The sequence below is a fragment of the Colletotrichum orchidophilum genome, assembly GCF_001831195.1.
Source record: "Colletotrichum orchidophilum strain IMI 309357 chromosome Unknown Scaffold_66.1, whole genome shotgun sequence".
NCBI lineage: Eukaryota > Fungi > Ascomycota > Sordariomycetes > Glomerellales > Glomerellaceae > Colletotrichum > Colletotrichum orchidophilum.
The window spans coordinates 20,926-43,323 of NW_019173022.1; the positions used below are offsets into that span (position 1 = coordinate 20,926).

A 22,398-nucleotide genomic window follows, 5' to 3' on the forward strand; every position below is an offset into this window, starting at 1 on the left:
CCCAATCTCACTGAAGGTATTCAGACCGGCCCCCGCTTCCCAACCATCCCCGGCCACTGCCATCCCGCCAGACCCAATACGCCACTGAATACTCCTTGAGGCCTATTCACCTCACGTTTTCACGAGCTTCAGCATAGCATAAAAGACCAAAGTGGATAATCTAAAGGCTCCGACTCACTTAGGGTCACGTGCCGAACGACCCAAACGACCCAACCGCCTAGCAACCGCCCACCCGTCGCCTATAGCTCTTTCCACCGCGACCGGTTTTCGAAAAAGAAACTTCTCCCTCTTCCTCTCTCCTCCTCGCATCGATACAAGAAAATCACCAACCACCACTTTAATCCCGGCTGCTGATGCTTGCACGCGCCGTGGACGACTGACTTTCTCTATCGATCATACCCATTTCTCCCCATCATCATCCCAGCATATCGACACAATGGATTCCGTGTGTATGAACGAGATCAAAGGCGTCTCCCTTTTCATCTTGAAATGGGTCTTCAGTCTCTTCATCGCTGGCTACGGCCAAATCCTTCATTTGATCTCCTGGGCTGCTTCCCTCCCTATCCCCACCAAAGTCCTTATTGTCATCATCCAACACGCCCTCTGCATCGCGCATATGGTACTCCAAGACTCGATTCGCGCGTGGAACCACGGCACCGAGAATTGTGTGCTTGTTCCGCAGACGCACACTGACAACCTCACGGATACCGACATTAGCGATCCAAAGCCCAGGATTCCTGGTACCTGGCCAGAGAAATCGTCTTCAGACTCGCCCAAGTAGTATTGGTCGATCTGTGACATTTCCTCTGTTATGTGAGCTATATTCCCTTCGTTGATCTTATTTCATGATATGCTGACAACAAAACAGACCCCCTTCGCCACCGGATCAGGCGGTGTGCGACCCTGAAATCCCCCCCGATGAGCAAGTCGCGCGTCTCAAGGCCGAGCACAAGGATGAGTTTGCCCTATGGAGAGCGATCTATGAACGACAGCTCAAGGCCAAGAACGACGAGATCAAGCGTCTCAAATCAATGACTATGAACCATCTTATCAACGGCAAACATCGCAATCGCCGGCTTGCTGTGAACAAGGATTTACTGCCCGAAGTGGTTCAGAAAAGACTTCACCCCTATGGTCGTTCTGTTCACACCGTCTCCGCAAGTCCCCGACAAGAGGAATTCAAGCCTCAAGATTTTATCCAATCCCGACGCGAATTGACTTCGAGCATCCAAGAGATCATCAACGCCTATCATGAATTCAAACTATTGAATTTCCTAACGAGCCTAGAGCTGGTAATGGAGTATCGCGAGAAGCATACCGTTCGGCCTGTTCCTGAGATCTTCAACATCAATACAGGTATAGCTCAGGCCAATGCATCGACTCAGACGTCCGACAATTCACCTCAGGTAGACGAATCCACCCAATCCTCGAGCAAGGCGGCTCAGGTTGATCAGTCAACGCAGACTTGTGGTAATGCGACCCAGTCTTTCTCACCTCTGGAAATCTCGCCGCTCACTCCTTCGCCGCTCACAACCCTTTCTTTCTCACCTCTGGAAATCTCGCCGCTCACGAACTCGTCGCTCACTACCTCGCCGCTCAAGACCCTTTCTTTCTCACCTCTGGAAATCTCGCCGATCACGACCTCGCCGCTAAAGATCTCACATGGAACCTCTGCCAAGGGAGCCACCTCAGCCAACATCTCTACGTCACGGACCCGACCCCAGGTTTTCCTCACAATGCCCACGCCCGTCCTGTCTACCATGAAGACAAATACATCCTCTGCGCCGATTACCGAAATGGTGTCTTCGCTGGTCACTTCACCTTTTTCGGCCCCTGTCACGTCTCCTCACCATGCATCCGTCAACTTGCCGGCTGAGATCAAACCAGAACCCAAGAGCGAGGACAATCAGAACATCTCGGCATATGCATCTGAGGTTGAAGATCTTACGGGTGGCCAACGCAAGAACAAAGACGTTGGCTCGATGGCTCCGAATGCTGCCCCGTTGAAAAAGTCTGTGCTTGCTGTCCCACGCATCAACATGGCATCTCTTATCAAGATGGCTCCCATTGGCGTACCTCTAATGCAAATGGCCACGGATTGCACGTTTCCGATCAATGAGGCTATAACTAGCCAAGCCCCGACTGCAGTCCCTACCAAGCGTACCAATCCGCTGATCGACAATGATTTGGTTCAGTCCGACGAGATGGACTGGAAGCCGGACGACAAGGCTGTTTCCAATAACCAACGTCTTCTTCCAACTATTCCAGCTGTTCCCGAACAAGCCAAGGCCTTTGTCGAAGACGAGGAAATGAAAATAGACGAATCGGAGGATGATGACACGGATACCGAGATGGAAGGATACATTTTCAAGCCTGTTCAGGGTATCTACTCTCCGCCTGGGACTCCCCCGCCTGCGTCTTCTGCAACTGTGTCTCATTCTTCAGATCATCAAATGATCGATGCACCGCAGATTCGCCCAAGTCGGGATGTTGAGATGAAAGACAACGATAACGACCCTCAGGAGGCTGTGAAGAATCAGACTGCGGGCACCGGGGATGAAAAAATGTCGGATGTCAAGCTCTCAACTCCTGAAGTATCTTGGAGTCCGCCTACTTGGGATCCTACTTCTTATGGAACACCTTCCCTCCCCCCAACAACCCCGACCCAACCCATCCCCTACTCACTGGATCCATCACCAGCGGAACCAGTCGACGATGATAGTTCGAAGGAACCTTGGTCGCCGATCGAGGAGTTACCTGAGGATGACTTCATAGAGAAAGCCTTGTCGCTGCCTTCTCCTCGGCTTGCGACGCCCTCGCCCTCGCCCGACCGGCAGGAGCAACCTGAGACTACAGACGAGGATCGATCTGCCGAGCTGCCTGATCCTCCTGTTCTACCTCCTTCGCAGGCTCCGATACAGCCTCCGGCGCAGTCTTCGGATCTTCCAGCTGCAGCAAAGCCGAAGATCAAGATAATCTGGAAGAAGAAGACTACGAGCCCAATGGTTACGCCCAAGCGACCCAAGCCAAAGGTAGAGCAGCCGTATTCTTCGCCAAGGCCACAACCTGGTAACTCGGGGGCGATCAAAGTTGAAGCACCAAGAAACTGGAAAACTTCTCTGATAACGCCTGGAGCCCAACTCATGGTACAGCCAATGAGTTCGCTGAAGCCTGTGATTCAACACAGGACCAATCTTCCGACAGACGCTCCCAGACCTCTTAGGGAAAGTCAGAAACCAACTGGAACTACTGACGCCGATTCAGCTGCCACTGCCCCAGCCTCAGATGCGCCCGGAAATTCTGCAGATCGGCCCCCCACGCCTTCACCTCGGCCTGATGAATCGCCAAAGGTAGCTCCACTAGCAACTGGCATCTTGGCCACGCCCTCTGTTATCCCCGGTCTATCATACCCAGCGCCGCCTCCACCAATGCCTCCGTCGTCGGCCGTTCGCTCAGAGCCACCAAAAACGCCTTTGTCGACTCAGCAGATCGAGATCGTCTTATCGTCCCCTCCGAAGTCACCTTCGCGCGCCCCACAGGAAATTGGACCAGATGACTTGGCGGTATTCGAGGGCATCGATGAATATCGACCACGCCCCATGGCAAAGCTTCGTCGGCGGCGATTGGGAGACGACCAAACGCGCCACGCACAAGCTGTTGAACATACTCGCAGAAAGCAACAGCTTCAAGAGGAGGAGAATAAGCTTCGGGCGCGAATTCTGGCTCGGCCGGTGGCTCCCTTGGTGGCAGCAGTCATACATACTCCGCCACCATCCATTCGGCTTGTGGCCGACCTCGGCATGAAAGTCGGGTCGCGGGAAATAGACCTCGAACTGGAGCGGAGGTTGAGCCCGTTGTGGAACTTGCTTGATGCTCGCCAGGTTGCACAATACGGAACGAAGAGCCTGACCCAGCTGGGTCTGAAGCGCTGGAACGAGTTGATCGTCGACCGGCGCTACAGCCAGCTGGGGAGCATCAGCCGAAAAGAGTACGAAGGTCTCGTGGACAAGTGGATGGACGCATTTGTCACCGAGACTTTGGTTGAACATCTCATCGTGCTCAACGACGCCGAGGCACAAGAGGAAATTATGAAACCGTGGTTTGCAATCGTAAGACAAGCCCGCGAACAAGCCGAATCCTCCTAGAGGGAGAAATCTATGGAGAGAAGAGAAAAGCAGGAGACATCGACATTGAAAAACAAAAAGCAAAAAAAATTCACAAAATCACACAATTCAAAAAAAAAAAAAAAACCCACCCAGCTGTCCCAATACATGTCACCGAAGAGACCAGGAAACGTTACGAGCGACCGACGCGATGTTTGATTACTGAAGTACGAGATGTTTGATATTTTGTTCGGTTTACCTGTTTTTCAATTTCGTCCAACCGTTTGTACCACCACCGATAGCCCGATTTGCTTGACCGTCGCCTTCATCGATAGCCCAAGCATCATCCTCAAGGACCTCCCACTCAGGGACGGCAACCTCACTAACAAGCTTCCTCTTGAGCTTATCAGCAAGCTTCAGGGGGCTGGGGAGCTTGAAACCGCGAATGAACTCGGATCCCTCCGCGCTGCCAAGGAAGGCATGGGCTGTGCCATGGGAGTAACGTCCCATCCATGAGGGAGCTTTGCCGAGCTCTTCCTGGTCGAGCGCGTCATGCTTCGCTGCGGGTGACGAAGTCGCAGGCGGATAGAGGCGACCAGTCTGGGTGCTGTGAAGCTGTTGACCAATGAGCAAGTTGTACAGGTTGCGACCCATATGACACACATCCTCGAACGAGTTACGATCTCCGACGAAGACACCCTGAGTGCTGCATGCCCACGCGATATCGTAGGCCAACAAGGTCACACCCTCCAGAAACAGGGAATGAGCAGCGGGATCTTCCTTGGCTAATACGGGTAGAGATTTGTCGACGAAAAGTGGCCGGGGACGAGGCATGTAGTGCGGCTGACTGTCACGCTCCTCTGCGGAGAAACTGGGAATGGTCGAAGTTCCAGGAAACGGTACCTCACCATGCTGATACGACGATGATAGATTGAAGATGGTGGGGCGAGGGTAATCTCGATGTGGCAGTGTTATCTCTGCTGGGAGCCTGACCGAGAGGTAATGAGATGTCAAAGCCAGGATATGGGCGATGTTGGCCAGGGAAGTGGACAAGACTTCAGGCGATATAGCTGTCAAGGTCAGTCTGAGTGTCACTCGGTAATTTCGGAGCGTGGAACTAACCATTCATAGACGAAAGGTCAACAATGTCTACACCTCCGATCTTGTACTCATACCGAGCGGATGATCCCTTCTTATTGCGACGAAGCCCATACAGTTTGGCAGCTTCCATACAAAGGAAAGATCGAGTCGAAGACATCTGATCCGCACTCCGGGTCCACTTGTACTTGGCAACTGAGATGGAGCGTTCGGTCTCCTCAAGCTGTCTGGTTCTCCGAGCAGCTATTCCACTCGAAGCAGATACAAGATCGGACTTGCGGCGAGAGATGGCAGCCTTGCGGTCAGCAATTTCCTTCCTAGCGGCGGCGATTTCGTCCTTGAGTCTATCAGCCTGAGCGATGATCTGCTCAGTCCGATCTTCGGCCGTTCTCTGGGAGGCACCCAACGACCCGAGAACAACGTTTCGACTAGGCGGATCATCTGCCTTGTCCTGACTAAGAAGATCATTAATCTGCTTCTGAAGAGTCTCATTCTCCATCAGCGCCTGGAGATTCTTGAGGCGACCCTCATAGCAGTAGTTGCGAGCATCGACGGCACAGAGGAAGGGCAACCGTTGAGCACTATGAGGCCTGCAGCAGATGTCGCAATTCATTTTGGCGATATTATTGTCGAGTCCAGGCAGGCGGCGACTTGAGATGCGATGCGATGAGGCGCATGCACGAAGCGTTCCTCCGGAATGACGTTGGGTATTTGAGTTTCTGGTAAGTGGATCTTGGAGTGAGAGAAACCCCAGGCGTTGGAAGGAATCAACGACTTAATATGTCCGAATTCCTGGAAAGCAAGTGCGTCGATCGGAGTTTCTAGACGGCCTTTGAGTGCAGGTTGCTTGAGACGTCGGACGAGTCACGGGGACGAGGTCGGGTGAGAGACAACGAATGGACCCGAATGAGCATTGGCGCAAGCGGACTCCGGCAGGCAGCAGGGGCGGCCCCGTGGAACGCAACCAACAAGTCGGACCCTCTTCACTCTCTTTCCAATGTCACCTTCTGCGCCACACTTCTTTCCCTCGCTTTTCTTTCCTCCAGTCAGCAGCGCCACACTTTCAACCATTGGCATTCACTCGCTAACATCCCGTCCCTTTGCAGGCAGGAAACACCGCTAACGACATCGCTATTCACCTGTCTTCCCTCCCTGAAACGGCAGCAACACCCAGATTTCCTGACTCCCTAGGCACCCAACAGAAAATCAACAACGCTTTCAAGGCGAATGTAAAAAAAAAAAAAAAAAAGGTCCAAAACCCCCCAGTCACAATCAGAAAAACAACAACCATCAGCATCCAAATTCTCAGCCGGCCTTCTCTTGATCATCCTAACTGCGTAACTCTCCAGTCTCATCAGCAATCATGGTCGACGCGGGGAACAGCCAGACGCAGAGATCAAAGTCTCTCCAGACGACCAAGACACCTGAGCCACGATTAGACCAGCAACTCACCAGCGGCCAGGACAACGGCAGCAACACCCCCAGCACCCCGGGTGTCTTTCCTGCTTTCGACTGGGAAGATTTCGAAGCCCGATATGAGAAGGCTCTCGCCGATGCCGACGACAAAGAGCGTGAGCTTTTGCTTGAATTCGACAGTCTCGTGAAGGTAGGGTGTTCGCGCTCGTTTGCTTCAACTTACAGTCATGGTGACTCTCTTCAGTACTTCAACGTCTGGGCCTCCACTTCCAGTGCCCACGACAACGAGCGTGCAGTCAAGCGCCTTCACACGAGACAGAGATATGTCAACCTGGCGGAACAGAACATGGCTCACAAGCAGGAGCACAGTAAGTTCCTCTTCATGACTGCAACGCCACTAAGTGCATCCAACTCACTCATTTACAGTGACAGAGGTCCTCCGGGCATTCCAGAGTGCCCTCGCCCTCCTGAGCAGGTCTTAAGTGCCCCCGAGGCAGGGGACAAAACGATGGGCACATACAATGTTTGATTACCTGTGCAGAATAACACACTGCATAAAACACATGTTCGCATTTGCAGCAGCAGGAGTGCGTTTGTCCGCTTCCTCTTCTCCCACTCAGGTTTCCCTGAGTGATGGTGGTGAAGCGGGCCCCACACGTGATCCAAGCTTCCAGGCGCCCAGCGCGCTGAACCCTTGCTCCTCATTTCCTTCAACAATCACTGCACTCGAATCTCCTCTCAACCAACAGCCAGCGAACATCTCCATCAAGCCATCAAATCATCTCGAAGGGGCATCATACCAGTCAAACATCATGGTCACAGCAGGGCTGGGCAGCCTGGGCCTGATGATGCCACCGTTTGCTGCACCAAACGTCAACAATGTGAGTGATTCATCGTCGAAATCTTTCGATTTCCGTACTGACTCTCCTCGCAGAATGACTTGATGGCATTTTATGAGGCCCACTTCTCTGGCGCGGCGGTTCGCAATTTCAAAGCCGATTTCTTCAACCCAAATCATCAGCCGGACGCTGCAATTGCCAATGCCTCAATCGAGGAAAATGGCGATGTCTTTGAGGAAGAAGACGATCTCGGCTACTATCACGACGGCGTCAAACGCACGCTCACTGATGAACAAATCGCCATGTTTCGCCATTCTGAGCTCGAAACCCTCAAGAGAGACCAGGAACGACGTTCAACAGTGCCACCTACAAGTCTAGAGGCTGGTGAGAATGGCGAGGATAGGAGCCTCATGGCGGCTCAGTCATCTCGCCAGCCAGGCAAGACTGTCAAGAACAAGAAGAAGAAAAGGGGGAAGGGCAAAAACCAAGAGCCGAAGCCCGACCTCCGCAAACGCACTTGGGATGTCGTCGAGTCGGGTCTTGACACCCTCGACTATGACTGACATTCCACCGCCATCAATGCCCGAGCTGGCTGCCTCTGGTGGGGACCTCTATGCATTTTGTTTGTCCTTAGACCTTCCGGTGCGCCGGAAAGAACTCTGGGCCTGCACTCTGTATATGGGCACGCCATGCACGCGCAGCTTTTGCCACTACGCTGGGGATTTCTATGTTCCTACGCTCGCGCAACGTGTTGCTGTGTCTCTTGTGCACGCAACGCCGTTCTAACTGTCGAGCAAAAATTGGGGGCCGTCCACACGCCCCCATCTCTGCTTGACGACCTGGACGCCGATGTCGAGGCAAATGCTTCCATCGGTTCGTGGGGCTTGATGTGCGGGAACAACCTACAAACAACAACCAAAAAAGTTACGCGCACCTTTTCCCCCTCCCAAATATCCCGTTTGCTATGATGAAAACCTCGTATCGTCATCCTTAGTCGGATCCATTGCCAGAGATAGACTACTGCCGGCCAATTCCGGCGCTTGAGTCTCACTGAGCTTGGACATGTCGAGCAACAATCTTCTCTCTGAAAGCATTCACTCGCACTTCTTGATGTTCGCAATTACTCGAGGAAAGAGACATTTGCTAACATTCGCTTCAGATCAATTTGAAACAGGCATAAATTGCCAAGTGGTAACATGGAAGAGGCACAATATGCCACATTGTGGTGAAAGAAGAGGCTCAAAAAGCCATTTGGACATAGGGAGATGCGCTTGAAGGATAAATGGATGTCTGAAATAACACGACAAGGAACGTTTTGGTTTTGGGTGGAGGATTGAGCGATATGATACCCTTGTTTACTACTTTCGGTCTGGAAAGGTTTGATGTTTACATATGGTGATGGGAAAGAAGACATAGGATGCCTGGGATAGCCGATCATGTTTGTCTTACCAACATGGCTGATACCCCGACTTGGCTGGATCGATAATGAAATTTTCGAGTTCTGCTGGCAGCTATAGCTTGTTTTATGTTTTCTTAGTGACAAGCTTATAGTCCTTCCTTATTTCTCACTTACAACATGCTGCTGAGCACATATTGTCCCAAATGCAATGTTCTTTTACCAACTGCTTGCCGCCCCATTGAGCGCTTGACATATTAATGAAGCGCTGCGGCTATCGCACTAGAACGCTGGTTGAGTTTCGCGATTCGAGATCAAGATTGGACGGCAGGGACGTGCACGGATCACTTGGTCTTATCGGGCGGCCCGGACGATAAGCGGGAAGGCACCTTTTCGGTCGACGACCAATCATCTCTTCAGGCCGCTAAGCCTGATTTTAGACATCCCACCTTGATTTACTCCCTGCCCCATTCTCCTACTACCACCACCACCACCACCACTCGCTCCACGTCCAGCCAGGCTACCTCAGCCACGCCGAGACCCCTCCTCCTCGTCCTGCCTCTGCCGCAAAATCCAACCTCACGCAACATTACCACACGGTCCCTATTCAGTCCTGCGTACGATCGTAGGCAAAAAGTCGCCCAACATGGCGCGGGTTTACGCAGATGTCAACCAGAACATGCCCCGCAGCTACTGGGACTACGATTCCGTCAACATTAGTAGGTTTTCAATCTCGCGCTTCCGAACCTGCTTCATACGCCCCAACATCGACCAGGCGTATGCGACCTGCTTTCGCCGTCCTTCTACTCCACGCTGCCGACCCCTGCGGCATCACAGTGACTGACATATCATTCAATAGGCTGGGGCGTTCTCGAGAACTACGAGGTCGTTAGGAAAATTGGTACGTTTGGTGCTTCCGCCCAGTGTCCCCCCCGGGCCGCGCGCGCATGCGCCATAACGCCGCATACTTTGCGCGCCCGATTCGATTCAACGGGAGCATCTTTGGCTGATGCAGGCTTAAAAACAGGTCGCGGAAAATACTCTGAGGTCTTTGAGGGCATCAACGTCGTTAACTACCAGAAGTGCGTCATCAAGGTCCTGAAGCCTGTGAAGAAGAAGAAGATCAAGCGTGAGATCAAGATCCTGCAAAACCTGGCTGGAGGACCTAATGTCGTGGCCCTGCTGGACGTGGTCAGAGACTCGCAAGTGAGCGAAGACCTTCTACTGCAATATCAGTTACCAAGTCAGTGGGCTAACGATGCATTATTTCCGAATAGAGTAAGACGCCGTCTCTCATCTTCGAGCATGTCAACAACACCGATTTCCGAAGCCTCTACCCCAAGTTCAACGACCTCGATGTTCGCTACTACATCAACGAACTGCTGAAGGCTTTAGACTTCTGCCACAGCAAGGGCATCATGCACCGCGACGTCAAACCTCATAACGTTATGATTGATCATGAGAACAGAAAGGCATGTTTTTTTTCTCTCTCGGAGGATTCACTACACCCCTGAAACTAATACCGGTGCAGTTGCGGCTTATCGACTGGGGCTTGGCCGAGTTTTACCACCAGGGAACCGAGTACAACGTTCGCGTGGCTTCCAGATACTTCAAGGGTCCTGAACTGCTGGTCGACTTCCAGGAGTATGACTACAGCCTCGACATGTGGAGTCTGGGCGCTATGTTTGCCTCGATGATCTTCCGCAAGGAGCCGTTCTTCCATGGCAACTCTAACTCAGACCAACTTGTCAAGATTGCGAAGGTGCTCGGTACGGACGACCTCTTCGACTACCTCGACAAGTACGAGATTGAGCTCGATGCGCAGTACGACGACATCCTGGGCCGTTTCCAGAAGAAGCCCTGGCACTCTTTCGTTACCGCGGAGAACCAGCGCTTTGTGAGTAATGAGGCGATCGATTTCCTGGACAAGCTGCTTCGATATGACCATCAGGTACGTTGATGCGCAGGGCGAGGCGAGACGGCAATGGTATACTGACATGCAAGCAGGAACGTCTCACTGCCAAGGAGGCCCAGGCACACCCTTACTTCAACCCCGTTCGGGATCCCGAGGTCTTCAAGCAGCACTTGGCCAATCAGACCGCCTCGGGTGTGAGCAGCAACTGATTTCCAATCGTCGGCCAGCTTAGTTTTCGTAAACTACTCACACCCGCACGACGCGACAATTTGGATTTTCCCTCTCCGCACAGGCTGTACGCAAGAGGCATCACACTGCAAGCGGCGCAGGCGGTCACTCCGGGACTGAACCCTGCATCCGCAAGCCGGCCTGGGATCTAGACTAAAGCCCCTTCTTCCAAGTATGAGTATGGCTCGGATCAGCGGGACAAAGAAAGCATGAAGCGGACCTTCCACCCCTTTCAGTCTCAATACATGGAATGATTATTCGACATGACTTTTCAAGATGGGTACCTGTTCACGGGCGACGACACGAAAGGTGGTCTACACACATATTTTTGGCGTAAGAACGTTGATCAAGGCTGCGAGCGAGGATGAATGGAAATGTGGTGGACGACAGGAAATTTGGCTTGCGTAAGGATCTGGGTTTCACCACACTGGGGATAAGGCGTTTGCGAGGTCCATGCCCCTTCCGTTCCAACTGCCCCTCGGCATCCATGACTTTGCATAACGTGGTTTTTCATGGTTTTCTTTACAGAAGCTCTCTGGTATTCATCTGATGTAGCGACTAATGAGGAAGCAACTTTGCTTCCATGACCTGATTTCAAGGTCTTCTGTGCCCATACCTGCCGTGCCTGTCTCCGTGTGCAAGGTGGGTCTCACCCGTGCTCCTGGGGCAAGACCAAGCTCGACAATCAAGCTGTGATTCCTTGGGATCATAGGCATGTGAAGCAGAAATCTCTGTCGCACCGGAATCCATCCTCACCACACCGCCTCATATTCCCGCCGGGCGTTTGTACGAACGAGCCCGAGGGGCTGCCAAAGTGAACTCTGGTGGGCGTGGCGAACGCCCACGCCGCCTTGCGCTTCTTGCCCCTGGCAGTCCCTGTGCCTGCGACTGCGCCTGCGCTCCCGCTCCCGGAAGCAAGCAGGCTTTTCTGCTTCATGGGCGTCGTGATCTTGGTCTGCGGCCCGGCGAGTAGGAATGGGGTATATGACGTTCGCCTGCGCTCAGCCGATGAGCCGCCGCCCGAGGGTGTCGCCGCCATCCAGGTTTTGAAGAGATCTAGGGTGAGTTCATCTTCGTCGTCGGAGAGGAGGGAGATGAATGACTTTCTGGAGGTCGAGTCCTTTGTGATTCGGAGTTGGTGTCTCGATGACGATGGTGTACTGGGGGAGGTCTTTCGTCTTTGCTCGCGGTGTGGCGAAGGGTGAAGAGCGGCAGCGGATGTTGTCGTAGTGGAGGAATCCGAAATGTCAAGCGTGGAGGCGGTGGTCTGGCCTGCACGCTTGCGGCTTCTCGGTTCTGCTCTGCGGCGCTCTGGTCTGGCGGAGGCGCGGGGGTTGACGGCCTTCCTAGATTTGGCTGATGATTTGGTGACTGCGTACTTCTTAAGAGGGCTGCTGGATTGGAGATTCATGTGTTTGAAAGGTGATGTGGCCGTCTTGCCGACGACTTCTGAAGGTTCCGTTGACCCTGATGAATGCTTTCTTCGAAGAGGTGGCGCGAGGAGACTTCCTCTCGGTTGTGGTGGGAGGATGGGAAGCTCGATTTCCGTTGCTTCTGGGTCGGTCTCGGTTTCGTGTGCGCTTGTTTCGTCGGTCACATCGAGGCCAAGGGGTATGGTGAAGGGCTCGATGTCTTCATTCTCCTTCTCTTGCTGTGGTTCATCCATTTTCTGGTTCTCCTCAGTCTCACTTTGAGGACTTTTCTGAGTCTCCTCCTGAATACCGTCCCGAGTCCCTTCCTGAGTCCCTTCCTGAGGCTCTTTCTGGGTCTCTGCTTGGGTTGCATACGGTGGAGTATTCTGCTTTGCGTTATTGGGATTCTGTGGCTCCTGCACCGCCAATGCCGCAGAATGCGACGGGACCTCCACTTCCATCGCATTAGGTGCTTCGATGAGAAGCTGCTCCGTTGTGTGGCTTAATTCAGTGGAATTTTCTGCTGAAAAGATGGTGGTTGCATTGTTAATTCCAGCGGTGGCCTCACAAGTTTCTCCAAGCCGTCTGTCGCTCTGCTCATCGCGAGCCTCTGCCGGCGCATCGGCCGGCTGGTCAGAGGTTGCGATACCGATGCCGCTAGACTCCGGTGTAGCTGGCTCGCTTCTTAGAAGTGACCCATCATTAGGCTCTATACGAGATGACTGGTGGTCCTCCGACATGAATACCGTCTTTGAAATCTCGGGCCTTGCCTCTTCTATTGGGCTCGCCAACTCGACCGTAGCTGGAATAGCAACGGGCCTCCTCCCGACGCGAAGGTTTCTAATGCGAGTGGTGGGAATGCCTTCCTCGTCATCGGAGAAGTCGTAAGAGGGATCGATCTTATGCCTGACAATATTCTTCCCCGGTGATTCGACGTTTTTCTCAGCTGCTGATTCTACCAGGGTAGGTTTCTCAGTCACGCCGGCCTCATGACTTTGCTGCTGTACAAGACTTTTCGGAGTGGCCTCGGAGACAGTCAGATTAGCAAGCTGGGGTGTGAGTGCCTCGTGTTGCTGAACCGAATCAAAGGTGTCCATATCTTCGGGATCTTCGACCATTGTGATCTCCTCTGGGGAGGGCATTTTGGAAAACAGCTCGATGACGAATCGCTGCTTTGGCTTGTTCCGCAGGTCTCGATCTTTCACGAGACTCATCAGGCTCGGGTCAGCTTCGGCTTCAACTTCAGTTGGTACAATTGGCAGCTGTCTCTGGACTTGGGTCTCGGTTGATTGACTCAGTTTAGACATGTCCTTCGGTTTGGGAACGTCTATTGGCTTGATGACTTTGGTTGGAATGAGCTGTCTCCTCGGTCTCGAACCGTCGCTCACAGAAGTTTTGTTCTCAACGAGCCAGCCAATCTCTCTGGAGAGGGCTTTTGATCCGGCAGTTTTCGCATTTGATGGTTCATCTCTGGTAGATGGTTCAAGTCCTTGTCGGTTTTCTTCCACAGTGATGAGTACTGCCTCATCCGAGATAGGATCTGTGTTGTCCGAGCTTTTCTTCGCAATCCGAAGTTCTCGGTCTGCAGTAGCGACCCCAAGAATATCGTCCTCGTTGTCATCATCTTGGTCGGTGAATGCCTGCAGTAGCTTTTTGGACATTGGTCTGGCCATTCTCGGGATTTCATTTTTCACGCGGATGAGCTGCTTCATGTCGATCTGAGCAGGTTCAGGAAGTGCTTTCTCCAGATCGGTGTCCGGTCGTGAAGACCACACAGACTGGAAACCTCGACTGGCGGGGAAGCGGTATCTGGCACCGTAAAGTCTCGTCATCAAGTCGTCGCCAAGTTTGGGCTTGTCGATCTCGGGGACCCTCCAAGTCGGATCGACAGGATCTGGTTCACGTCCCCAAATGTTTGAGGAAGAATTCGAGGTGCTGCTTTCTGGCCGGCGCGGCTGAGCAAGACTGGACAGCCTATGGTCGGATCTTGGCCGTGATACCGTTGGAGGGGCGTTTGAAAGACTTGGATGCCGCTGTAGCTCGCCTTTCTGTATGTGTAAAACAGTTTTCGAATGAGATTCTTCATTCCTCCTGCCGTGTAAGATTAGTTCTTCGTCATCTTCGGTGTCTGACGCATCCGGGATCCCATCCTCATCCCCCACGTCCGAGCCTGAGCCGTCATCCTCCTCATCGTCGTCGGATGCAAATTCTTCCTCCAGGAGCACGCCCTCATCTTCTTCGTCATCACCGTCCAGAATTCCCGTGTCTCTCTCATTTCTCATGCCCTCCAAGTGGCCATTATTTGTGATAATCTTGCCGGTTCTGAGGTCGATTTCATCACCGATGCCTGTGAAGTCCTTGTCGTACTTTTGGAAAATGTGCTCAAATGTTGATTTCAGCTTGAAGGCGGCAAAAGCGCGGGACTGCTCAAAGCGAAAGCCAGGGTCCCGCATCCGAGACACCTCTTCGGGCTCGTAGTTGAGTTCATCATCTTCGTCTTCTTTTGACTGTTGATCGAGCGAAGATGGGCCTGTCTTTGGTCTCTTTGCGGGCGGCTCCATGTTGTTTGGGATGATGTTTTAGACCCCTAACAACATGTCGTTTTGAGAGGGCGGTGACAAGTGCACCAATGGTGTTGGATTTCGGAACGGTGATGATAAGATCTGGACGGGCGTTGTCAGGGGACTTGATGAACCCGAGATAGAAAGACGCGCTTCGACGCGGTGCACGGACGAGACGGTTTCTCGCGTAAAGTGGAGAGCACGGACCAAGTGGGGTGCTGTCGTTGCCAGAGGCACCCGACGACGAGGACCGCTGCGCTGATTGTTACGACCCCTGATCCGTAGTAGGTAGCACGCGGCAAGGTTCCAAGTGATATGACTGAAGCACTCCGTATCTGTGAATAATGTTGAAAATTCACACCCAGTAATACAATTAATGATCTTGTCTATAGTACAACAAGAGTCCCTGTTTCACTGCCATTTTCTCTCGATGAATTATGACACGGGCGCAAACAACCAAACCCGGAATTGAGGTTCGCTGGTATCCGTAGGTAGTCTATGTCACAACCTCAGTTGTCCGAGTAGCGTCCAGACTCTCGTCGACTCATCAAAAAACATGATTGAAACAAGCAAAAACACACAGAGGTTCTAGATGTAATCCGAATTGAGCAGAAACTGGAACGAATGTGTAGTCTCATCGGGTTGTCAGCGAAAGTAGTGACACCCGGGGGTGAACTTAGCGCTAGCAGGACGTCCGCAGGTACCTCCACTACCTTCCAGGTTACCTAAGGTAGCTTTAGGTGACATCACAAGATCTCCCTCTACCTCACGCCCTTCAACACCTCATTCAGGAGGTTGCAAGCATGCGCGACACAACAAAATGATTTGTCAAAAGTGCCGCACGCCGCTGAAACTGGACAGTTCCCTTGAGGATCTGAATCCTGCGGCGTACGATCTTCTCGTCGGTCAGCACAAGCTTTCCTCATCCGAAACGGTACGCACAAGGTAGCTAACCGAACCAGCCTCTTCCTCACAACAGTCACCCAAGAAGACGCCTTCGTCACGGCCATACCACCCGCAAGATGGCCAAAGAAAGGTGCTCTACGAAAAGGTCTCGCAAAACGCAGCTGCCGCGACCTTTAAGCGTCATGGCAGCGGGCCATCGAACTCCGCGCAACGAGATTCGACCATGTCCTTCATCTACCTCACCGAATCACAAGTCGCCCAACCGGTGCTCTCTCGACCCGAACCACTGCCAGCGAATACGAGATCAAATAGGGAATCGAAAGGCGGGCAGAAGATGCAGGAGGAGCAGCGTGGCGGTAGCAAGGCCCACGAAATGGAGCGCATCAACAAGCTGTTCGAGATTCTCTCCGCGCGATCCGATATCGACCATCCTATTTGCGTCGAGTGCACCGATATGCTCGTAGAAGGCCTTCAGAAAAAGTTGGATGCCGCGGCGAGGGAGCGCGATGCCTACGTCGGGTTTTTGAAACAAGTGCAGAGCGACCAGCCGAGCGAGGAGGACGTCAAAGCACAAGAAGAAGCCCTGAAGAAGGCAAAACAGGCGGAGACGGATGCCATGGCAGAGTTGCTACGCTTGGAGAAGGCCAAGGCATCAGTGGACGCGGAAATTATCGCCTTGGAGGAGGAAGCCCAGCAGCTTGACCAAGAAGAAGAGCAGTTCTGGCGCGAACGCAATGCCTTTGCCACCAAGCTTGCCGACTTCCAGAATGAGCGCGACAGCACGAATTCCAGGTTTGACAATGATGCCCAGTTACTGGAGAAGCTTCAACGCTCCAATGTGTATAACGACACGTTCTGCATCAGCCATGACGGCACGTTTGCTACCATCAATGGGTTACGGCTCGGCCGACTGTCGAACAAGCCGGTTGACTGGCCTGAGATCAACGCAGCATGGGGTCACGCGCTTCTTCTGCTAGTCACAGTTGCTGACAAGTTAGGCTACAAATTCGATGGGTTTGAGCCGCAGCCTATGGGAAGTACGTCAAAGATCATTCGATACGAACTACCATCGCCAACGGCTAGCCGCCTAGGTTCGCATCGGAACGCGCCACCGCCAGCTCCGAAGAAGCATGTCCTGGAACTATTCTCGAACGGAGATCTACCCCTAGGATTAACATTCATGCACCGCAAATTCGACAATGCAATGGTTGCATTTCTTGAATTGGTGCGGCAGCTTGGCGCTTTTGTGCATCGACAGACGGCAGCCGACGGCCACCCGCTCAGCCTTCCTTATAAAATTGAGGGTGACAAGATCATGGACGTGAGCATCAAGCTCGGTATTGCTCAAGATGATGGGTGGACGAAGGCGTGCAAGCTCACCCTTACGTGCTGCAAATTCCTGCTCGCGCATGCCAGTAACGTAAATACGAGCGCGAGGTCTGCCAATAATCATTGATTCACTTCACCAATCCAACGCATCCCGGGCAGTACTTGGGTCACGGAGTCGGGGGGGATTCTTTACGGGTATAGATCAAGCGTATGGTTTGGAGTTTTTGGTGTATTGCTAAGGATCATAAGTCACGAGAAGCAGCGCTTTCATTTTTTATTCCTTAGGCCCGGAGCATTGCTTGTCTCTCGGAAGCTTGGAGATGATGAGACCGTGCATTACTACGAGGGACTTGATTCACCCTCACTGATATCTCTAGAGTGTAGGCTCGAGTCTGATCTCGCAGTTAGTATGAGTACTCGCAGTCAACAACTAACAATGGTCTCGCGATGCGGCGTGTCAACTATTCATGCGTTTCTGGACAAGTCGAATTGAAGCACGTGACGAAATGGCGTACGTCTCAACGTCGCAATCTCACTGCATGCTGCTGGGCAAGTCAGCCTTGAGGCGACGCCTGCTGGCGGCAGTCCGCGGCCATTCAGGCAGCAAGGTGCCCTCGCGAAACATGAGCCGCCCGGCTGCCTCGTTGTCTGACATGAAAAGCTGCACCTATGCAAGCCTCATGCACTGGTCTTTTCGAGCCACCAATCAGCCATGTTGAGGCCATGCTACTCGCCTAGATGCGGGGTGAATGCTCGCCTTATCTGCTGCACCATGACCTGGCGGGAGAGCCTGGGTGCCAGTAGCTGCTCAGCCTGCCTGCTGCTGCCGCCCGCTGATAAATCCGAGAGCCGCAGCGGACCATGGGAGTTAAAATGAATTATTCCATCCACATCCAAGAACTTTACTTCCGTTCTGTCAGGCGTCATCTAGCTACTTTTTTCTTTCTCGCAGGTTGTTCGGTCCCGTGTAACATCAAGATCCCGCTTGACACGCGTCGCCTACAATGGGTGGCCAAGCTGATAATGTAAACTCGCTCATGGAATCTTGGTTTCCTGACTCTCTACGCAAAGGAACTGACACATTTCAGACCATTGACGATGACACCGGTTCCACTGTCAGTTTCGAGGAAGTTGACTACAGGCGCACTTCGAAACAAAGCCAGGCTCTCGTAACCAAGAGAAGCCTGGAGAAGGAGACACCGTCAGACATCCTGTATGTTCTGCAATACTTGGGTATTGGCGGTAAGGTCATCGACAGTAAGTTGACAACAACCACCACCGCTCGCTGCGCCTTGCTAATATGACCAGGCCGAGAGAGCAGCAATCCATTCAAAGAGATTCCCGACTACGGCAAGAAGGACGGTGAGATCACTCAGCGGACCGTCAAATCTGTGCTCGAAATCGTGACAAAGGTCAACACCGGCTCCAAGATCGGACGTGTGCGTCGTCGATCTCCACACATCACTTATCCCGACCATGATGACTATGACACAGTTTCGTCAGACAGCGAGAGCGAAGGGCGCACGAAGCCCATGAAGATTGAACGCACGCAGATGATCATACACTCGCCGCACCTCATCAACGCATTAAAGGCGGTCGTAGCTTACTATCCCAATGTCAATCTACTGGGAGACAGGGTGACCATCGATGCTCCTTATCGCGTTATCGTACATCATGTCGACGCCCTCAGACAGTACAGATTTCACCAACCTGCCGGCCACTCCACCGAGTACGCGCGTATCACGGCGAACCACGTGGATGTTCTTCTCAGCTTCATCGATCAGGCGGTTGGTGAATCTGTCCGCAGTGAACAAGAACGTCATCACCGCAACATCCCAGTTGCAACCTTTCAGAACTTCTGGATGGCGCTCAAGCCCGGCGAGGTCATCTATGTCAACCACGACGACCTCTGGGAGCCCTACGTCATCAGCAGCACTTTTCAGGATGTCAATTTGAGTGGGCGCAACCGTCACTTGCAGGTGGTTGGCTGGGTTCTCGAGATGGGCCACAATCGGATGAACCGAAAGATGTCCAAGTTCACCATCCCTTCGTGGACCGGCGAGCAAACCATATCTTCTCTGAAGGTCATACCAGCTCGCTTCTTCCAGGACGACCCAACGGCGATGCTCCAGAAGCAACTCAGGCTTGGAAAGCTGTACTGGGAGCTTCTTCAACGTCCAACTTATATGGAGTACGATGGCATGCTTGTGCAGGCCCAACCGGGATCTCACTCGGGTCCAATATTCTGTCGTGGCCCATCTGGATATGTAAGTCTCTTTGTCTGAACCTTCCTTGTAACTGAGTTACTGAACCTCTAGTAGATGACTGGTCGAGTTATTTGCGATGCCGAGGGTTTCGGTCGTTTCAACTTCCGCGCACCCGAAAACCGGAACGGCCCACCGGGCCCGCCACGTGGACCGGCACCACCCGGTATGATGCCGGTCCAGCATCATGGATCACCGCCTGCCGAAGACCATCTTCCGCATTTCCTTCCACGTTGCGGCTGCAAAGAATGTACCACTGAAACCGACCGCACCGACTTGTCACCCTTCGCGGGCTTCGACAACATCAACCCTCGGACGTCACCGGCCCCTACCTCCGAGATCTTCTACATTGCCTGCACTAACATCATTCCGGCCTTCCTTCTCGGCGACCGCCGTTGGGGCCACTTGAACGTCGATCACTTGAAGCCTGTCATCACGGACCGCGAAGCATTCAAGTACCTCGTCCTGGACGATGAGATCAAGATGACGGTCAAGGCTCTCATCGGCAAGTTTGCGGCAACCGAATCCGGCAAGGTCTCCCCGTGGGCCAACGACTTCATCAAGAACAAGGGCGAAGGCCGCATCTTCCTCCTTCACGGTGCTCCCGGTGTCGGCAAGACCTGCACCGCCGAGTGTGTCGCAGAACTAACCAACCGCCCCCTCATCTCCCTCACCTCGGGAGACCTCAGCGTCAACTCGCACAGCGTAGAGCACAACCTCTCCTACTTCCTCGAGCTCGGCCAACGCTTCGGCGCCCTCGTCCTGCTCGACGAGGCAGATGTTTATCTCGAGCGCCGCCGTGCCAAGGATATTGCCCGCAACGGTCTCGTCTCCGTCTTCCTCCGCGCGTTAGAGTACTACCGCGGCGTGCTCTTCTTAACCACCAACCGCGTCCAGGCCTTTGACGCGGCTTTTACATCGCGCATCCATGTCGCGTTGCACTACAAGAATCTGACGGACGATGATCGTGAGCGCATCTGGGCCAACAACTTTGAGCGCCTCGACAGGGACTCTAGCGGCCGCGTACGTGTCGCCGTCGCCACCCGCGAATATGTCTACGACTCACGCGACGTCCGCGCCTTGCGCTGGAACGGGCGCGAGATCCGCAACGCGCTGCAGACGGCGCTCGCGCTCGCCGAGAGCGATGCCGCGGAGGAGGGCACCGACCGCATCTGCGTCACGGATAAGCACCTGCGGGCCGTTGTCAAGATGAGCCGCGGGTTCAGGGACTACCTCCGCAGTGGTGACGTCTATGACGGGGAGAGCGAGGTCTGCGAGAGCGAGGGTGAAGATGGTGGCATTTATTCTGAATGAGCTTCTGTATCGGTAGCTCATGATGGAATAGACTGCTTTCTTGCTCGTGTTGGGTGGCTCTTTGGCTCGCAGGTTGATGATCAGATTGAAATGATGAACGTTGGATGTAAGGGAATTCCAGCAGTTCGACAAGTTCGACATTACAGAGAAATTGACAAAGTAAAGCTAAACTTTGATCTTGTATGGCTTCGTGCTATTGATGTGCCTTGTGTCTACTCGAGACGGTATCCAAACGGAAATATCTCACACAGATAGATTCCTGTGAGATTTCGATCCAGTGCTCAAAGTTCCTTCTTAACTAGCTGTTCTAAATCTGACTTGCACTCGCAACACTAGCCAATTCGAGACACGGTCTTTTGGGATTCCAAGATTCACAGGTTAACCATAAGAGTTTCGTTCGGGGGTCCCGGACTATTACCACTAGTACCGGAAGTGAAGAACGCTGGATCTGAATCCTGAATTACGAAGAATACTATTATATCAAGCGGCGTCACAGGGTTTTGTCTGGTGGGGCGACGGGAAGATACAAGTAAATATGGAATACTGCCTCGAGTTAAGCTTACTCCGGGAAGGGTACAGTGAAAACTTGCTTCTTCCACTGGGCAACGTCATCAGCCTCTGAAACATTTCGAGTATTGCCCAGAAACAGTCTTCATTCCCCGAGTTAATGCCAAAAATGCGTTCGTTTTTTTCCCTCCCTCCCTTATCTCAGGTTAACGTGAGTTGAATCACACAGCAATTGTGATATGAAGTCGGAAGAAAGTGGTCTCTATTAAACGAAAGTGAATGAGGAAAAAAATCAAGTCTATGGAATGGGTGAGAGTGATGATTTGTATTCGTGTAGTAATTGTAAGGTTGTCACGGGGGGGGAAGCGGAGGCGTAATCTGTAAAAGGACTCCAGTCGACTAGAGTCTCTGTAGGGTCATCGACTGCTATTCTGCCTCTGCCATTTGGTTGACGCGTAGTCCGATCTAGGCCAGAGATTCCCCTCGTCGTTGTTCCAATTGACTTGCACTCTTCAATGCCAGGCTTCACTTTCGACCCAAGGCACTAAGATTCTGGGTGCGATGGAGCCTAGCCAGCACAAGATGAAGAATCAGGTTGTTTTCTTTCCAAGACCTGATCATAAAGCAGCCAATAGGACCAAGAGATAGTACTCATATTCATACAAGTCACTCTGCAAAGGAGAGAGCTGAAATCCTCGTCCAAAAACCACTTGTAATATGCCGCTCCAACTTGATCACTTAGAATAAGGGCAAAACTATGAAACAGGCTGGCAATGCGCTGGCTCAAAGCGGACAAAGCACACCAGAGGCCGATTTAAGTCAGATTAAGCTTCATGGTCCCCCCCCGCAGCATACCAAACTAAACCCGCTTCATACTGTCTGTACGTACGAATATCCTCTGTACGGGCTGTGCTGAGGAACGGTGGAACCCGGGACCCAGAATACAAAAGTTTAAACGCCAAGACTGTTTATAGCAATGCGACCCAGCAATTTCTCTGTCTACATTGCCGTTCCTATCAAATGAACGCATCACCGCGGCCTCCAAGACGAAGCTGAGTGTAAAGACAAGTTCGTTTCTGGTTCAATTCTCAAAATCACAAAAGCTCGTTA

General features: G+C 52.7%; 8 protein-coding genes across 8 annotated transcripts; 6 read left to right on the forward strand and 2 right to left on the reverse strand.

The window, feature by feature from the left end:
* Window positions 1-436: 436 nt before the first annotated feature.
* Window positions 437-4,145, forward strand: CORC01_07976 (uncharacterized protein; the record flags this gene model as incomplete). The annotated part of the gene is made up of 2 exons (XM_022619611.1): window positions 437-777; window positions 869-4,145. The coding sequence occupies 2 exons, from the start codon at window positions 437-439 to the stop codon at window positions 4,143-4,145; spliced, it is 3,618 nt and encodes a 1,205-aa protein (XP_022473815.1).
* Window positions 4,146-4,358: 213 nt separating this feature from the next.
* Window positions 4,359-5,814, reverse strand: CORC01_07977 (uncharacterized protein; the record flags this gene model as incomplete). Its single annotated transcript, XM_022619612.1, has 2 exons — window positions 4,359-5,173; window positions 5,226-5,814. The coding sequence occupies 2 exons, from the start codon at window positions 5,812-5,814 to the stop codon at window positions 4,359-4,361; spliced, it is 1,404 nt and encodes a 467-aa protein (XP_022473816.1).
* Window positions 5,815-6,564: 750 nt separating this feature from the next.
* CORC01_07978 (uncharacterized protein) lies at window positions 6,565-7,099 on the forward strand (the record flags this gene model as incomplete). The annotated part of the gene is made up of 3 exons (XM_022619613.1): window positions 6,565-6,807; window positions 6,862-6,985; window positions 7,044-7,099. The coding sequence occupies 3 exons, from the start codon at window positions 6,565-6,567 to the stop codon at window positions 7,097-7,099; spliced, it is 423 nt and encodes a 140-aa protein (XP_022473817.1).
* Window positions 7,100-7,429: 330 nt separating this feature from the next.
* On the forward strand, window positions 7,430-8,019 carry CORC01_07979 (uncharacterized protein; the record flags this gene model as incomplete). The annotated part of the gene is made up of 2 exons (XM_022619614.1): window positions 7,430-7,498; window positions 7,552-8,019. 2 exons carry the CDS (start codon window positions 7,430-7,432, stop codon window positions 8,017-8,019), a joined length of 537 nt encoding a protein of 178 aa, XP_022473818.1.
* Window positions 8,020-9,498: 1,479 nt separating this feature from the next.
* CORC01_07980 (casein kinase II subunit alpha) lies at window positions 9,499-10,976 on the forward strand (the record flags this gene model as incomplete). Its single annotated transcript, XM_022619615.1, has 6 exons — window positions 9,499-9,571; window positions 9,712-9,753; window positions 9,880-10,058; window positions 10,130-10,297; window positions 10,384-10,803; window positions 10,860-10,976. 6 exons carry the CDS (start codon window positions 9,499-9,501, stop codon window positions 10,974-10,976), a joined length of 999 nt encoding a protein of 332 aa, XP_022473819.1.
* A 725-nt stretch (window positions 10,977-11,701) lies between these two features.
* Window positions 11,702-14,968, reverse strand: CORC01_07981 (uncharacterized protein; the record flags this gene model as incomplete). The annotated part of the gene is made up of 1 exon (XM_022619616.1): window positions 11,702-14,968. The coding sequence occupies one exon, from the start codon at window positions 14,966-14,968 to the stop codon at window positions 11,702-11,704; it is 3,267 nt and encodes a 1,088-aa protein (XP_022473820.1).
* An 820-nt stretch (window positions 14,969-15,788) lies between these two features.
* On the forward strand, window positions 15,789-17,330 carry CORC01_07982 (autophagy protein Apg6; the record flags this gene model as incomplete). Its single annotated transcript, XM_022619617.1, has 2 exons — window positions 15,789-15,873; window positions 15,931-17,330. 2 exons carry the CDS (start codon window positions 15,789-15,791, stop codon window positions 17,328-17,330), a joined length of 1,485 nt encoding a protein of 494 aa, XP_022473821.1.
* Window positions 17,331-18,207: 877 nt separating this feature from the next.
* On the forward strand, window positions 18,208-20,781 carry CORC01_07983 (ATPase; the record flags this gene model as incomplete). Its single annotated transcript, XM_022619618.1, has 4 exons — window positions 18,208-18,228; window positions 18,292-18,460; window positions 18,512-19,470; window positions 19,525-20,781. The coding sequence occupies 4 exons, from the start codon at window positions 18,208-18,210 to the stop codon at window positions 20,779-20,781; spliced, it is 2,406 nt and encodes an 801-aa protein (XP_022473822.1).
* Window positions 20,782-22,398: the final 1,617 nt, after the last annotated feature.